Source organism: Neomonachus schauinslandi, chromosome 2 (genome assembly GCF_002201575.2).
Source record: "Neomonachus schauinslandi chromosome 2, ASM220157v2, whole genome shotgun sequence".
Lineage (NCBI taxonomy): Eukaryota > Metazoa > Chordata > Mammalia > Carnivora > Phocidae > Neomonachus > Neomonachus schauinslandi.
In genome coordinates, this window is record NC_058404.1 from 25,000,733 (window position 1) to 25,019,022 (window position 18,290).

Genomic DNA, 18,290 nt, shown 5'->3' on the forward strand with positions numbered 1-18,290 from the left:
CACAAAAAGGATTACCAAGAAAATGTAACAGAAATTTGCAAAATAGATAGCTGATATTTGCAAAATAGATATATAGTTTTAAAGAGAGCAGTCTGATGAGGAGACAGATATGGAAAAATCAAGTCTTTTACAAAGACATCTATAACTTATAGGATGGATTCTAGTCAATTCAGATGATTTAGAAAATGAGGCCAATATGCTCAGATGCGACTGACAGTAATCTGGTATTCCCTCTTCTTAATTATCTGTTTAGGCTTTAGATCATGGAGGCAGATTTTAACTATAGAGCATATAAATAGTATTTAAATAGGAAGTGTGAATAACGAAGTTTGGAGAGAGAAAAATTTTAAAAATCTATCAGATCACAGGATATGGAATGAGCCCTGAAAATGTAGAGATGATGGTCATAAGGATAATTAGGAAGTTTTGTCTTAAAAAAATATAGAAACTATACGTTCACAGGAATGATTTGGAAATGTCCAAAGAACCTAGATGAGCAGGACAGAAGGAGTTTTAATGCTTTCATGTGTTCAATCTACCTAATTTACAATCTCTCTTAGCAACTAGGTGGTTCAGAACTTGTTGAACTGTCTTCCTTTGACATTATGAAAACACTCACCTATTTGCCAAGGTTGAGTGAAATAAATTAATATTATGGTAAAGTCCTAAGGGTAAAACTTTTATGTAATCTGTCCCCCAAGGAGTTAATAAAACTCAATTTTTTTTAGTTAAAGAAATGAATCCAGAATTTAGTCTCAAATGTAAATGTGGCTTAGGAATGACACAGTAATACCACTTGGCATTTCTTAAGTTAGCCTGCTCTCTCTACACTGGATAAAAATAAAGAAAAGAAAGCATCTAAAACAGAACCGCCCTATTACAACCCAAATTTGCCCATGAAAGCAGAAATTTTCTGGCCTGCATCTATGCGTTTTTTCCACTTTCCGTAGCCTCCCACACTATAATGACTTATGCATGGAATTCGGGGACTTTATATTTTCTTTTGAGTACAAAACGAATGCCAACATGGAAAATGTGCAGGCTGACCATTTTCAAATGGTCACAGACCTTTGAGGGAACCTGATAGTATCCAGAAAGATATTTGGTCAGCTAGGGTACCAAATTCTAGCACATTCCTTAACTCCGCTGGTCTTCACAGGATGGGACTATTTACCTTTCTGGCAAGTGCTTAGTCAGAATAGTTTGAAATTTTTGGTAGGGACTCAGAATCTTTTTCAATAGACTGAAGTGACCCAAAACCAGCACAGCAGTTAATCTTGTTTATGGCTGAAATCAATAAGCCAATCCATGTTATGTGCTGACAGTTCTTGTGTGGAGGAAAAACTAGAAGTGTCTGCTCTTTTGAACGGGATTTTTCTTTTATGGTCCAATAATTTGGTTTCATTATGGGACAACATTTGGGTTAGTCATTTTTTGTAAAGTTCAGTTTACATTGGTATAATTTGTTTCCTTGAACTGAGGGTTTGAATAATTCAGGGCAAAAAGGGGAAGGCTACCTGGAATGTGTTTATATTCTACCTTATCTTAGGCCTGGTTTTCTGGTTTACTTACATTTTTATGGTCAAATTCTAATAGCAGTATACAAACTAAACTCCTTAGAAGCCAAAAAGAATGCGACTGAAATTTCTGAGGAATTGTCCCAATTGTTTTACCATGCTCACATCTTCTTTTTGGTTTGCTGAATTCCTACCTAAGGAGTTTAGATTTTATACATACTAAAGCTAGGTGGAGGGAAGGGGCACAGGTAGAATCTCATTCCATGGAAACAGTGAAGTTTGTTGGCTGTCTAAGTTAAAACCAGGGTCTAGTTTGAATCCTGGCATACTTCCTGGATGTTTGACCTTGGGCAACTTATATAATGTCTTTAAGCTTCAACAAAATGAGCTTGCTAGCTAGTAGTAACAGTGATAGCATGCATATAAATGTATTTATCCTAAGGCATGGTCAGTGGTCTGCGTTACACTTTCTTATGAATTACGTGTTAATAGGAGCTAAACTAGATTGTTCCATGCTTCTTAGTCACTCCCTGGAGTAAATTACATCCTGGGAGTTTGGGATCCATGTTAGCTCTTTCACAAACTAAGACATTGCACATGCTGTCTCTATGGCTCAAATTTTGCATGAACGGTTCCCTGGTGGCCTTTGCTGCAATTCAAGCCAAACAGCAAATAGATTTCTATAAGGACTCGTGTTCATAAAAGTAAAGCACAAAAGCATGGAAGCTAAAGCAACAAGTTTCTTCTGGTGAATTTTATTCAAGTCCTGCAATGCAAATATGTTCTTAAGGGAGTTTCAAACATTCAGTACTTATATCTTCATTCATTAGTAGGTCAATCAATCCAGCTGCATTTAAAGTGTTGTCATTGTTTTTTGACCAGAAATATTAAATGCGAAATTTTGTTCTAATGTGAGGTGACTTCTTAAAGAAGTAACATCGTTAAAGCCATTGAATAGAAGCTTTGTAAGATCTCTTACTTAATCTTTCATAGCACAGATTAAATGCTCTCTTTTCCAACATATATTTTGACTTGAGAATGATGATCCTGAACTATATATATATTTTTACATTTTTTTAATAGGTGGTGAAATGACAAAACTCACTCTCTTCTTCAGTCAGTGCGTATGAAGTCATCTTTCATCAAGTTCCATCTCCTTTAGTCTCATACGGAACGTATCTCTCTAACTGCTGTTAAACTACGATGACATGTCTGTAGCTATCAGAAAGAGAAGCTGGGAAGAACATGTGACCCAATGGATGGGACAGCCTTTTAATTCTGATGATTATAACCCAGCATGTCATCATGGACTAGTAGCTGACAGCTTGCAGGCAAGTATGGAAAAAGATGCATCTTTAAATGTGGATCGTAAAGAGAGGTGTGTTTCACTACCGGACTGCTGCCATGGTTCAGAGCTGAGAGACTTTCCTGGGAGGCCCATGGGTCACATTTCAAGGGAGGTGGATGAAAATGACAGCCACGAAGGTGAAGATCAGTTTCTTTCTCTGGAGGCCAGCACAGAAACACTAGTGCATGTTTCTGATGAGGATACCGATTCCGATCCATATATTACAGATGATAAACAGATGTTAACTGCCCAAGGACAAAAAATATCAGACAAACAGAGCAACAGAGGAGCAGGCTCCTCAGTAAAGATGCTGCCCATCATAGAAGGTCACCCAAGTAATTCCTGGAGAATGGCTGCTGGATCTGACTCAGCACTGGTAGAAGAAAGGGGGGAGAAAAAAGTTGTTGACATTGTAAGTGAAAGCCTGGAGCTTTGTAATGATATAAGCTTAAGTGAAAGAAAAGATGCATCTAATAAGATAAATGCATGTGACTCTTCGAATGTGAAAGATATTGTGCCTGAGAAGCAATTGTTTAATTCTGCTGTAATTGCTCAGCAACGAAGGAAACTTGACTTCCCTAAAGATGAATATGGAAGAAACACCTGCAATGTAGTACAGGGTGAGTTCTCGGCTCTTCCTTGCATGGACAGAGGACTGCCGTTATTAAAAGCAGATTCTGGAAGCTGCCTCCTGCAACCTCCTTCCTGCCCTAGTGGAATGTCAGCTGAAAATGGCCTCAAGAAGAGTGGTTTCTCAGAACATCAAAACAAAAGTCTCCCACAGGTCGGCTCAGGAGATGGCATGCAGTGTTTACACTTAAAGGAAACTCTGGCCACCCAGGAGCCCACAGACAACCCCGTCAGGCTTCGCAAAAGAAAGGTAAGATGCATGCACAGATTATCTGGCTTTGGGGATTTTATAAATATCCTTGTGGCCGTCACTTATTATTTTGCTCAGATTCAAGAGATATGTGATGTTTCTTTTGCCCTATAGTGTAGCTCTATAACTCAAACTGTGACCCAATGGATGGGACAGCCTTTTAATTCTGATGATTATAACCCAGTATGTCATCATGGACATGAAGGTCTTCTTGGAGAAACCTTCAAAACCTGCAAAAATTAAAATATCATAATAACCAATTCATTTCACTAATAGTATTTATAATAGTTTGTGAACATTGTATTCTGGAATATCATGGCATAACCATGATATTATATAAATGTATGAACATTCCCTCAGAATTGATTTTGCTTTCTTTAATTGGGATTAAATAGCCACCAGATAGCTCATAGGTCAAGGCCTATCTGAAGAGTGTTCTCTAGTTTTTAGAAAGAAAGAAAGTCATAGTATTTTCTTTATTTAATGTCAATTATTTGGGCTTATTTCTTTTTCCCTTTAAAAAGTATGTTTTATCATAATTAAAGGGCTACAAATTGCATGTGGAAAAGGACTCCTTTACTATACAAAGGCAACAGTATCTCCTACGCCCCTTATGCTGATACTATTTTAAATAATATTCTGGCAGATTTGCCATCAATAGATGTATCAACTTTTCTTTAACTCTTAACCAGAAAGAGCCAATAACTGAAATTATTCTTGATGCAAGGCCCCTTTGACTAATCCTGTAGATGCCATATTCCCCTAAGAAGTTTTCAAGTGAGAGAAGCAAAGATTGGAGTTACAGGAAGCATGGTTTAGCTAGTAGACTCTTGGCCAAAGTTTGTCTTATCTTTAGGATTTTCTCCAAATTCTTCCAACAGTGTAGTGCTTTACATCCCGATATAAGTACAAATATAATTTCTTCTATAAATCCAACATGGTCATCGGCATTGAAAACTCCCTGCAGATTGGATAACATCCTTCCCCCTCTTATGATATAATATTAATCCATAGTTGCAGTTCTCCTAACACAAAACCAGTGTTCTTAGTTCTGTTCTACTGGGGCTATCTACAATGAGGAAAAAAATCTCTAACTCTCTTTGTGGTTAAAAAAAAAAAAGTCTGGTTTCCATAAACTGTGCTTTTGGATCCGTAGTTTTATCATAAGTTAGTTTAAATGAAGTCAAAGACTTGAAAACAAAGATCAATATGCTTAAACTATATGACAACAGAGCATTCTGTGCTTCTGGCAAACTCTTCCTTCCTTATATATTGTATTAAAATATTAATGCTCCATAAAGTTGTTATGATTGGCATGCTCTGGTCACTTTTTCAGAAATGTCCATTTATCCTATCAAATCTGTTGGGAATGCAATAATGACATAAGAAATTATTAACTGACCTATGACAGAGCTCCCCTAAAATAAGACAAACCCTGCCCAACAGCCGACAGAAACATTAAACATTCCAGAAACATATGCTCACCACTTGGACATTTATATCAATACTAAGAATGCTGGAAAGAATTTGCTCTTGGACATGTCACTATAGCATTGCTACACTATGAGAGCTGTAATTATAATCTATTTACAAGTTCTAACTTAAATATTCTATTTAAAGCATTTCATCATTCTAAAGTGTTATGGCATTGTCTGGTCGAATATTTGCTTTGACTCTATAGCTCATTCGGGATGCTTTGTAATAAACCGATTAAATGCAAAATTTCAAGTTTAGGATTTACTCTGGACAAGTATGATTATGGGAGAAGCCTCAATAATCAAAGTCTGTAGGAATTTCTGTTCTATTTTATACTGAATGAATATTAAAATACCTTTGAATTGGCAACTAGCCATTTTAGAACTCTACCAAAGGAAATAGTAAAACAAATTCATAAAAATATATGGGCAGAGATATTCATCATTATATTGTATGTTACTGACAAAAAAAGAAGCAACCTAAATTTCCATCAATAAAGAATGTTTAATTATTGCTTATCTATAGTTGAAATGCTATATAGCCATTAAAAAATAGAGTGAGGGCTCCTGTGTGGTTCAGTCAGTTAAGCGTCTGCCTTCGGCTCAGGTCATGATCTCAGTGTCCTGGGATCGAGTCCTGCATCGGGCTCCCTGCTCAGCGGGGAGCCTGCTTCTCCCTCTCCCTCTGCTGCTCCCCCTACTTGTGCTCACTTACTCTCTCTCTGTCAAATAAATAAAAATAAAATCTTAAAAAAAAGTTTAAAAAAACCAGAGTGAGATCTGTGTGCATTAACTTAATAATGCTCATGATATAGTGTACGTGGAAAAATGCAGTAGCAGACCACTATGTCTAGCACATACCAACCTTAGAGGACAAAATTTGTGTATATAGATATAAATAGGGACAGGGGTATAAATCTCCCTATATGATTAAATAAGACTATGCAAGTTCTGGCTAAATAGGCATGAAATTGTTAAAAGCAGTTACTTTGAAAGAATAGAACTAAAAGTGTAGAAGCAGGGGATTTTCACCTTTTATCCTATATAATTTTTATAAAAGGTGATAGAATTATAGGTGAAGTAGATACAATGAACAAAAGTACAAAAACAAAATATTAGATGCATAAACTATTTGGAACATTTTCTGCATGGCACAAAATGACCCCTTAAATAGTTATTATGATTATCATCACTCCTACGAAATGGAAACAAGTATTTATAAAGTTTTTCAAAATACTGACAAGAGTTCCAATCAACTACTCCATTCCTAATGCCCGTGAAAGTCGTTTAAAAAGAGATAGGCCTTTTGGGGAGACACATACGCCACATTTTTATGTCTAAGGTGTTAGGTACCAGATGCCAAAAAGAATTTGCTTAATTGTCTATATCTGTAAAACTATTTGTCAGCCATGGTGACAGCTTTAATATTAGTGCATGAAAAGGTGAAGTAGAATATAAGCTAATAAAATTTTAGTGGGAGAACTTTAATCAGCTTACTATCTGATGATCATATGAGTGAAACAAATCCTTCATTGAATTTATGAGCATGATTTTTCTTTGGGGGGGGGTCATGATATAATCAAGATTCTAAGACTTGGAAAAAAGAAGAAAACTAAAGTAGAGCTTCTAAGAGTGATCCTCAGAAGGTACTGAAATATCATTGTACTTTAGATATACATTATCATTCCTTGAAACCTATAAATCTTGGCAGGCATTCATTGTTTTGCATGATGTATTTTTTTGTTGTTTTCCAGTGTTATTTCTGGCCATCACGGATAGCTACACATATATTTATTAAGAGTCTCAAGTGGAGAGGACTGCATTTGTAGGATATATAAATATTAATCTTTTAAGCTAATAATTCTCTTAAATATGGTGAAACACATCATTGAATTGAAGCCACTGAAATCAAAGGAAAACCAAGTAGATTAGGAACAGACATTAGCAAATGGGTCAGAAGGTCGTGTGGCATATGACCAGCGCTTATAGAGTGTGGGTGGGTCTTTGGGGTAAGGCAGCTGGTTAAGAGCAATTCTCAGAGACAAATTCCACAGAAATCTGGAGGAGGGAGTCAGTCTAAGAAGTGGTCTCTTTAAACCAAATGAGATGTGAAGATGGAAAATATGTAGGGAAAGAGTTGAGGTTAGACTTTTTTAAAGAAATAGTGTATTTATTCTCGATGGTGGTTAGCTAATTAAAGAGAGTTCAAAATTCAGTCTTCTCTAGAGACTATTTCAATAGTCCCCAAAGTTTTGCATAACCATGATATTATATAAATGTATGAACATATTTTTATCTGCTCACATAAAACATAAACCATATTACAAAGCAATATAAACTCCAAAATATGCAAAAATGATCTGAACCTTGAGAAGACACCTAATTCCACATTCGAACAAAAATCTCACATTCCAACAATAAACTAAACTATATCATTTATGCTGTACTTTTGACTGCTGTTGTAGAAAACCAGCATAAAAGTGACTTAAACAATATCTTTATGCTCACATACACATAATAATTGGGTATAAAGAGTTCTGGACCAATATGTAGCCTCTATGTTTTCAAAACCCTAGGCTTCTTTGATCTAACTGCTCTACCACCTTGATCCCTTATTGATAGTCAAGTCAATAGTACAGTGGGAAAAAGAGAGAGTACAGGGTTGGACACACTCCTATGTAAAGGCAGAACCCAGACGGGACACACTTCTTTTTCTCTCATATTTCATGTGCTAGACTTTAGTTGCATGGCCACACCTAGCAATAAGGGCTGAGAAATGGAGCCTGTATTCTGGATAAGCAGGTGTCTGCTAAAAATTCTATTATCAAAGAAGGAGAAATTTTATAATGAGGGCTAACTCATAACATTAAATATGTTGAAGAACAACACCCTTTCATAAATATATTCCAGTATATAATGGCATGTCGTGAAAGGAATAAACAGGCTGCTATATGTTCTGTGGTATTTTCTATAAATACTTCATTTAATTTCACACTACAGAATATCTTTCTGTGTTAAGAAACAATTCAAAGTGATATTGACCAAATGCTGCACTTTTTTTGTGGAAAACTTCCCAGGAGCAAAACATTATACTGTACTTTATCTCTGGACAAATGTAATACGTTAATTAGAAATGACTGATAAAATCAAGGATGTTCTCCTTACCCTATCTCCAAAATATGTATAAATTCAGGAAAAGTGCACTCATACTTGAAATGACCTTCTCATTCCTTTCTATGACCTTCTTGTTTTTTTCTGTCCCCTGAATGCTTATGTGGGAGCCTTGTAGCATGAGGAGGCTGTCATTGACCGATGGGTGACATAAAGAACATAGTAAATTACGCAAAAGATAGAATAGACAAAGATAGGAAGCCAGCTGGAAGAATATAAAAGAGAAGGAAAAGATTGTCTAAGAAATAAAAAACGAAAGGATGGATAAGCTAAGGCCCTAAGATATGTTGAATGAAAGCAAGGACTAGTGGGAGAATTAGAGTTTGTTAATAAGCCTAGTATCATTTGACAAAGAGGGAAGGACTAGAAAGCAGGGAAAGTATATATAGCTTTGCAGATAGATTCATAATAACAGTATGATTTTACACTAAGTTCACATGGGTTTTAAAGACACAGTCTCGTTGAGTAGATTGTATTCTTTTTAAACTTCGTTTCCCTCGGTCAAGGCTTAGGGCTGGCAGAGAAGTCGTTACCCAGTGGAAAGTTGGCGTGTAGAGAGTTAATGCTAGGTCTTCCCGGCCATATTTTAGCTGGGTTTGTGTCCCAGGTACATCTGGTAACTTCACTAATAGCTCATTTTGTGTTGTTAGGCCACTGAAAACCATCAAATTATTTTATGCCATTTAAACTGGTTTTTGCCTTACAAACAACTAGAAAGCCAAAAACATATTTGTAAGTATTTGGGGCTCAAATATTTTGCCTCATAATAAACATGATTCCCCTAAAACCACGTAGAAATGCATAAAGAAGAAAAATTATCATTTAATTATATGATAAAAGATAACATCAGATACAGTATCTGATAAGACCAGCCCCATTCCATGTATCTGGTATACCACTGTGAGCCAGATAGCGGTTCCTTACATGGTGATGCATGTAGTCCCTGAAACACTGCTGGAGTTCCCAAGTAAGACTCCTGTTTGACTAACACATAAGGCTAGCACCACAGGGAGGGAACAGTAGTGCAAGAGAAAGAGAGAAGGGGTGGGGCACAGGAAGAGGAGGAGAAGGAAAGGAGAAAGAGAGATAGAAAGAGAGAAGGATAAGCTATGATAGGATACCAAGAAGCCCCAGTCAATTGCAAGGAAAAGCAACAAGTCCTTGACAAAAACTGGATTTGTAGAAGGCTGGAATCAGATCCTAGTTCAGCACGATGCAATTGCGGTTATCACCAGCAGGAGTTTAAGGAGGAGACAAGGAATGTGAATTTGAGTCCAGTGATTATAGAGCAGGTGGAAATAAATTATTGTTATTATCAGTTCAGCTGAGGAACTCCGCTGAATAGAGCCAGCCCTGCCTGGTTTTATATCCACCAGGCTGAAGGTAAAGCCCTGATGAGCTATTTCAAGTTCCTCAAATAGTTTCCCTTTGGGGGGACTTTCCCCAAATCTCCTCAGCCAAATTAGTTGCTTGATTCTCTCTTCACTCATAGAAGACATCTCTTTTATAACATTTACTATAGAACCATTTGATAACTAAAGCCTAAGCTTGGTGGGGGCAGTTTTGTGTCTGTAGCAGTTCAAATTTGTGTCTATATCATTCAGCCCAAGGCTTAGAACTCTATTCATAAGTGTTTGAATGAATGAATAATCCTGTCATGGTAAAGGATTTATTTTCAGAAAACAAAAGCAGGTGTCTAGAGCATACGCATAAAGATGTAGAAGAAATGGAACCATACAACCCACATCAGAAACCAGATATCACATGCTTTGTACCATAATCTCCCATCTGTGCTCCCTGCTAGTTCCATGCTAAAACAGAGCATGAGGGAAGAGGGAGAAAAGAACTATGTAAAATCTGGGTCTGTGAGGCAACCTTCAAGTTTGATTATTATTACTGTTTGTCTCAAAACAACTAATTCATTGTAACTAATCCAGTACAGAGAAATCATGGGGGTTAATGGTATTTAGAATCTACTCAGTTATTTCCAGAGACGAATGGGCAAGAGTAAGTGTAGAGGAGGAAAATATTAGAATATTCATTCACATTGATTTTTAATTTATCCTTTAATTTTATATATATTTTATAAGATATATATTAATACAAAAGTATATGTTATAGCTTATAAGTAAATAACATACACATGGTCACTGAGGAGCACATGATCAAAAATGTTGGGAAGCCACTGGTTCAGAAATTCTCCAGCTTTTCTGGTCCATGTCATTCAGAGGAAGTTGGGGGTGGAGAGGAGGGGAAATGACAGGAAAAATAGAGTAAGAGATTGAAAGACAAATGAGTAGGAGAGATTAAGGGATTTGTTTAGAAAGTGTCAGACAGTAGTAAATTTCTTTGTAATTTATATCGTGAAAACCACATGAAGTAGGGAGATTTGCTGCCAGGTGCCTCTAAGGCAGAAAAATATACTCTGAATGACAGCAATTAGATCTGGATGTTTCTTGTTCCAGATATTTTTTTTTAAAGTAGTTATGATGTGTGGTGAGCCTCTGATCCAAGCAGTGACTTGGGCCCAAACTGCAAATTTACATTATTAGTAGCAAGATCATTAATAAATTCACATTAACCAAACATCAGAGTTTATTGGAGCAAGAATTAATACATGTTTATGATGTTATTTTAAATAATTAATGGGTATTTCAGAGCCAATTGCACATTAGAGGCTATCGTAATAGTAAAACTGATTTAGTTTCTTCCTCATGGATTTCTGTTACTATAAACCAGGACCAACTTATTAATCTTTTAATACCAACAAAACCATCATAGGCTTTGGCTGCGTCCCTCCAAGAAATGCCAATATCCACAAAAGTTGGGATAACTAACGTCGCCTATGGAACAGGACCCTACCTCTGTTATCTGGGCACTAAGTTCAGTGGTGCCAACAGACTCTGTTCACTTTCTGGCTCGTGCTCTTAGAAATAAAGTACTTATCCCTGCTGCCAACAAGATCTCTATTCCACAGATAATGTTCTAACTGTCAAGAAAATTATAGTGCTATTTTAGAGATAGCCTTACAATTTTCAAAGGAAACCATAAGCAAAGAAGAAAATACACTTTTATTCTTTTTTTCAGTTCTGTTTCTGCACTGGCACAGGAATAAAGCTAGTGATTCATCAAACTCTTCGATTTGGGATTCTATTTTTTGAGCCACTGGAACTTCAAAAGGATTTTATATACATTAAGGGTTTTTATATACATTAAAAGTTAACCCAGAGGTTTTTTTAAAAAAAAAAGTTGAAATAGCATTATTATTTGGTCTAGAAAATGAATGGCTTGGTCTGAACTTGATTGTGTTTTTTTTAAGATTTTATTTATTTATTTGAGAGAGAGAGAGAGCGAGAGAGAGAGCACAAGCAGGGGGTAGAGGGAGAAGCAGGCTCCCTACCAAGCAGGGGCCTGCTAAGCAGGGAGCCCACTGTGGGGCTCGATCCCAGGACCCTGGGATCACGCCCTGAACCAAAGGCAGACGCTCAACTGACTGAGCCACCCAGGTGCCCCAGTCTGACCTTGATTTTCTAACCGAGAGAACAAGCTGTTGATGAGGAGAAAGAGCAGAGTCTAAATTGCAGGGTGTCATTTAGTCTTTGTAAAGCTGATTTGTCCCTAAAAAAAAATGAAGACAACATTCCCTACATCACATGGTTGCTAGAACATTAAATGAGATAGAAAATGTGATTAAACAAACTACCCAGTACAATTCCTGTAACAATCCATTTTTTAACCAAAATTCAAGATGAATCCACAATTACATAACTGAAAAATTGCAGGCAGAATCTATATTCACAGCATAAATAGCAGCCAGGGTCAGTAGCCACTTTAGTTGGAGATTTCTGGAGTGCTGCATGGCCCATGGTAAGTCTCCACACCATCTACACCGTGGGTATGCATAAGTAATTAAGCCAGTGGACTCTGAAACCAAGGTGCTTTCCCTCACTTGTAGCTTTGTAATCTTGTATGTTACTGATTTTCTCTGTGCCTCAGTTTTTTCATCTGTATAATGGAATACGTCACTCTGTTGTTAGGAAGAGTGAATGTTAATATAGAGAAGTAATGAAAACAGTACCTGACAGGTAGACAACACCATGGACTTTAGCTATTAGTAGCAATAGTTTTGGTTTGTTTGTTTGTTTTACTAAATTGTCCTGTAGATCTGAGAGTAAGATGAACTGTCTGAGAACAGGTGTGGGGAAAGACTGACAAAACCTGAGAGAGGATTTAGAAAATAAGTCAACCCTCATGGACATCTTTGCTATCTAAATATCATTATACAGTAAGGCCTGGAATATGTATTCATTAACTAAAATATTAAGGACCTTCCCTGTCCCAGCACTTTGTCATGTGTGGTATAAGATCCAAATAAAAATCATATATGCATCCTTACCTAAAGGAGTTTACATATTGAAAGGGCAATGTAACATAATAACATAAATAACAACAAAATATTCAGTTAAATTAATTTTAATTAAACTATTCCTTTTAGAACCTAATATGATATTAAGTTTGGAACCACAAGTACATTAACATCATCATTCAACCTAACCCAAGGTAGAAAGTATTAAAATCTGTGGAGCTAGGAGCACTACAGGCTAGGAGAGGGACTCTGTCCCTAGTGAGGAAGTCAAAGAAAGTTTCACCAAGTGATGCTTGAGCTGTGCTTTGAGGAATGCAAAGACAGTGCCCTTGTGAGAATGAAGGAGAGGAATTTCTATGTCTCTACTTTAAATGTTCTTGAGGAGTAAAACTTTATTTTCTTTAAATACACAGGTTTCAGTCTTAGGGAGTAAATGAAATAAATACTTCAAGAAAGCCATTTTGTAAACAGTCACTTTTAAATGCTAAGGTGTCTTTTGCAAACTATTTCATGGGGATATAAACATCAAAAGAGGAGGACAGTACTTCATATGCCATGCTTTAGCTTAGGCAAAGCAACTTTGTTTTCAAACTTAGATTTTTAGCTTCTGGGCTCACTTAACCTTAAATAAATAAATAAATAATCAGATTTCAGTATACTAATGAGTCCCCCCCCACACACACACACAAAAAGCTAGCTGTGTTAATTTGCTCCCAGCTAGTATTTGGTTAGCAGAAAAGTGAAATGAAGAACGTGGACATTTGCTTGATGACTAAAACATTATTGGGAGATGTACTCACAAATGGTTCAACTATAAAATGGTGATGAGACAATGATTCTCAATAATTTTCATAGTCTCATAGATATGTAAGAATCACCTATGGCGTGCTACTAATTAATTTTTTATGATGGGCAATCATAACAAGGTGATTTAAAAGCATAATTGACTAAAAATGTAAGAAGTAAAAAAGCAAGAGAGTAATTCCTTGCTTGTTAAAAATTCAATTCTGATTGCGATGTTTCACATTCCACTCACATACTGGCCTGAACAATTGAAAATTTTCTTTAGAGTCACTTTGAAGTGGTACCCAAAGGTATTTCAGTCGGAGTATAACAGATGAGAAATGTGCTTCATGAATATCTGATAAAAGGTCAAATTTCAATTTTCATCTTCCTTGAGTTTAAATAAAGGAATTCTTTAATAATAAGAGCCCACAGTCTCTCTGAGTGATGTGAATTGTCTGATGGATGACAACGTGTGCAGAGGACAGCACTCTGACCAAGCCGTTCCTCCTCTGTTTTTACACAGTGAAAGATTGGGGCTCACACTCAGTGTGCTGATGACAACCTTCGTTTTTAACACTGTGATTTAAATATTATTTAGATTGTGTCAATTTGTAGCATAAAATCCATTCTATGAATTTTTGAATGAGTTCAACTTTTTCTTAAGAGAATTGTGAAGTGTCTAAAGCCTGTAAGCGGAATATTAAGGATAAAATACGTTTACTGAACGAAAATATTATATAAGTATATACATAGATGTAAATTAATATATATAATACATATATAAAAATTACATACCTGTATAAATTAATTTTCAATGTCTGCAATAATCAGGCACAATCTGAGATGCCGTATTTGGCTCCCTGCAACAATGCAGTCTTTATTGAGACTTGGAGTAGAGGATGTGACAAAACACAGAGGAAGTAAGTGGTCACTACCACAGGGACATTTGCAAGTTGGCTGGTGGTGTTCTACTCCCACATGTTTCCAAGGGAGATGTAAAAGGAAACCAGATGCAGGCGAGGCCTCTGTGGTAAATATCAACTTCAAGGTCAATGGACCATTTTCTCACTCCTCCACCCTCCCACCAAAGGCACAGGGAAGTGAAGTTTGGTCAACACAGCAGACCAGTGCCTACATTAATGAAACAAATAGCTGAGCTCTTGGGTGCAGAGTTGTTATTTCTCCCAGGATGTATTTGCCATTGGGTATCAGGACGTTAATTTTGACCCATTTCTCAATAACATCCCTTGCATTTTGTCTTCATCTCGCTGTAAGATAGTAGCATGATGCTTAACATCCTGTCACATGTTCATTTACCCAACAAGCAAGACATTGTCTGCTTGACTAGATTGGTGTAGGCAGCATCCTACAAACAAATATGGGATGAGAGACAGAATTTGCTTTTCATAGGTTCATGGAATGTTCCAGCTGGAAGGGACTTCGAACATTCTTGCATTTCACCTTAACTGGAATAATGTGTGTGTATTGACAAGGACAAGGGGCTATAATTTAGAGTGTTAATAGTGGTATGTCCTGTTACCAACGTAAAGTTGCTGCCCCACGGAGAAGATGCTGAGTTGCATATTATCATGGAGAAGCTATAATTTAAAAGTAATCAGAAAGAATTGGCCAACATCAAAATGTAACACAAACCTAATATTAAGGTTTTTTTGAACGATGAAAAGAAATGTTTTATCCTTCTATTTCAGACATTTGTCCACTTGGTGTGCAAAAAAGAAAAAAAAAAACCCCACAGCTTTAAGAATTTAACTGCCATTTCAGGTATCTGCTGACAAGAATATAAAATATATTTTTAAAAAACTGAAAATAGAGTCTAAAATAAAGTTTATTTTTCTCAGCTTCTCCTGGTTTCTAGTTTTATACTAAAAAGTTACTCTTTCTTGAGGCATGAATTTTCATTTAATTCAATTATTCTGTACTCTTTCCCTGTGATCAACATAGGCTTATATCATAAATATTATCTCTATCCACTTAGAAGTTACAAAGTGGTTTCTCTCAGATGTCTTCAGTGTTTGGGTTGAGGCATGATAAATTTTAAACAAGCTGAAAAGTATTTCAAACAAGTTCCATACTGTGAGCAATCATTAAGGAGGCAAGGAGAGAAAGGAAATTAGCCAGCAGATTTCAGTATAATCTTCATGCAAATTTCTTAAGCATACTAGTGATTATGTAAAGCACTAAATTTTTATACTTAAAATTTGACATAGACTAGAAATAAAAAGCATGCGAAATTGTCCATCAGCCTATTCTGGGCAACTTAAAATGGAAATAAATCTGTTCTTCACATGCAATACATTATACTTATTGTAATCCTAAATTTCCAAACCTGAACCCTGAGATCATTTATTTTATTGATAGAAAATAAATAGGCAATAGTCGTAATTGCTTACAGGAAGCCAGTTGATTACAAACTTTAATTTCTAACTTTCACATAAATCTTTTCATTTTTAAGGGGACCAGATTTACTCAGGAGATGTCAATAGATAAGACACAATGCTGATATAGTCACTTATCCATGTGAGCTGCTGCCCAATATTTGTGCTTCCAATATTCCCTACTAAAGTCAGAGCACTGTACAATACTTAGCTGGAGCTCCAATTACCGTACAAGTCATTGGAACGAAACTTGGTGACATAAAGTTGCTGGAGGTAAGGGAGGATGGTAAAGAAGGGCAAGAAGAGCTGCAGTCTCGAAGAAGGAAAATTTGTGTGCTACTATTTGTTATCAACGTACATTGAAGTCATGTAAAATCCATTGTTTATGATGAGAGACTAAAACAGAATACTGCGAATAACAAAAATGCCCACACTGTGGTTTGATTTCCTACATAACATGGAGGCGGGCTCGTGGAAGAAATGTTAAGAGTCTCAGTCTCTACTAAGAAGCGAATAGTCGAAGTGTGTTAGTCGAACCTAGGAACCACTGCTATTGGAAGGGAATGTAAAACAGCCACAAAGTCATGCCTAAACTACCAAAGAGGGGTAGGCGACACACTTGCAGTGAATAATAACCTTGACTAGGGATTTTTGTGGTGATGGTTCTGCATTTCAAATCCAAAGAGTTATACTTGACACAGTGTTTTCAAGTAATTGTTACCATTTCAACCACTTAACAATAAAACTTGATTCTGAAGGAATTATTAGCAAATTCACACGCATTTAATCCGCTGAAGTTGCTGGCCAGTCCACTCACTGATGCCCGGTGGTCTTGCTTCCATGTGTCAGTCATTATGTACCACCCCTGTCAGCGGCAGTGGGCATCCAGGTGAGAAGCTGCAGGCAGATTTTTCCTGAAACGCACTACTGTTTGCCTTGAGGGACTGCTTATGTTCAAAGTGACATATTTACCTTCTGCCCCTGCTGCCGCCTCCATTCTTTCTGCACAGAATTCCACTGCCACTTTGATAACACCTTTCTGCATTCCTAACCTTTTCATGAAAGCTTTTTGAAACCAAAAGAACTAAACAGGTACATATAATTAAGAGTGAGTCATAAGCAATATCCACCCCCCAAATGTATAGTCCCATCCTTTCACTTAGGAAGGGGTTTAAAAAGTCAAGTTTACTTTGGAGCGGTGCCAATTAAAGTGTATCCACAGCTCTAAGAACGGAAGGAAATCAATCCATTTCTAAAAGATGTGTTTCAGAAATTCAAAATGTTTATTAAAAACGGTTGCTAGATCCATATTGTTACCCCTCCTCCCCTCTCTTTCCGTTTCTCTCTCTCTCTCTCTCTGCGCTAGTCATAGAGCCAGAAAGAAAGCTCAGATGAAAAGTTGAGAGCTTTGGAATACATCTTCACTTTAGAAACACTTGTAGAGATACACCTGTGAGTTTAGCAGTAACTAACAATAGTTATGAATATAATAATTCTCCATCCTCAATATTTCTCATCCCTCTCCCCTTAATCAAGTTACTGCAACATCATCCTAACTGATTTCTTTGGATTCCAGTCCTAAAAACCACAAATCCGCACTTCGCGCACTTCATGCTGCACTCCAAATTATCTTTATCCAATGCAAATCTGCCCCATTCCCCTCCGTAGCTTTAACATTCCAATATGCTATACACGGTTTTCAAGGACAGTCACATTCTGGGCCCTGTTCGCCTTTGTAGTTTCTTCTGTGCTTCTCCTCATCTCACATTTTACAGCCACATTAAACTCCTCTCTGTGACCTGAATTCAGCATATGCTCGCTCTCCCCCAGAAAGCTCGCTCAGCCCACCGTCCTGCCCCTGGCATTCTTCAGGTCGCACCTCACATGTCCCTTCACTCAAATAGTCTCCCCTGAACCCCTCAGCCTGAATTGGGGACTCCTTCCTTCCAGGTGTCATCTGTGTGTGCTGTAATCCCCTGTACATATCTTAGCCTAGCACTTAGCACACTGGATTGGACTTAACCTATTCACTTATCCATATCGTAGTGACTGAATTGTGGAGCCCCCCCCAAAGTATGTGCATATCCAAATCGGGAACCTGTGAATGTGATCTGATGGGGGAAGAGGGTCTTTGGAGATGTAATTAAGAATCTCAAGATGAGGGCGCCTGGGTGGCTCAGTTGGTTAAGCGACTGCCTTCGGCTCAGGTCATGATCCTGGAGTCCCGGGATCGAGTCCGGCATCGGGCTCCCCTGCTGGGTGGGGAGTCTGCTTCTCCCTCTGACCCTCCCCCCCTCTCATGTGCTCTCTCTCATTCTCTCTCTCAAATAAATAAATAAAATCTTAAAAAA

At 37.1% G+C, this 18,290-nt stretch overlaps 1 protein-coding gene across 1 annotated transcript in view; it reads left to right on the top strand.

The window, feature by feature from the left end:
• DLC1 (DLC1 Rho GTPase activating protein) overlaps positions 1-18,290 on the top strand; it is a 412,979-nt gene that overhangs the window by 11,102 nt on the left and 383,587 nt on the right. Inside the window, exon 2 of the mRNA XM_021694274.2 lies at positions 2,601-3,745. Coding sequence (XP_021549949.1) covers positions 2,726-3,745 — 1,020 coding nt within the window. The 5' untranslated portion in view covers positions 2,601-2,725. The remainder of the gene's footprint in view (positions 1-2,600; positions 3,746-18,290) is intronic.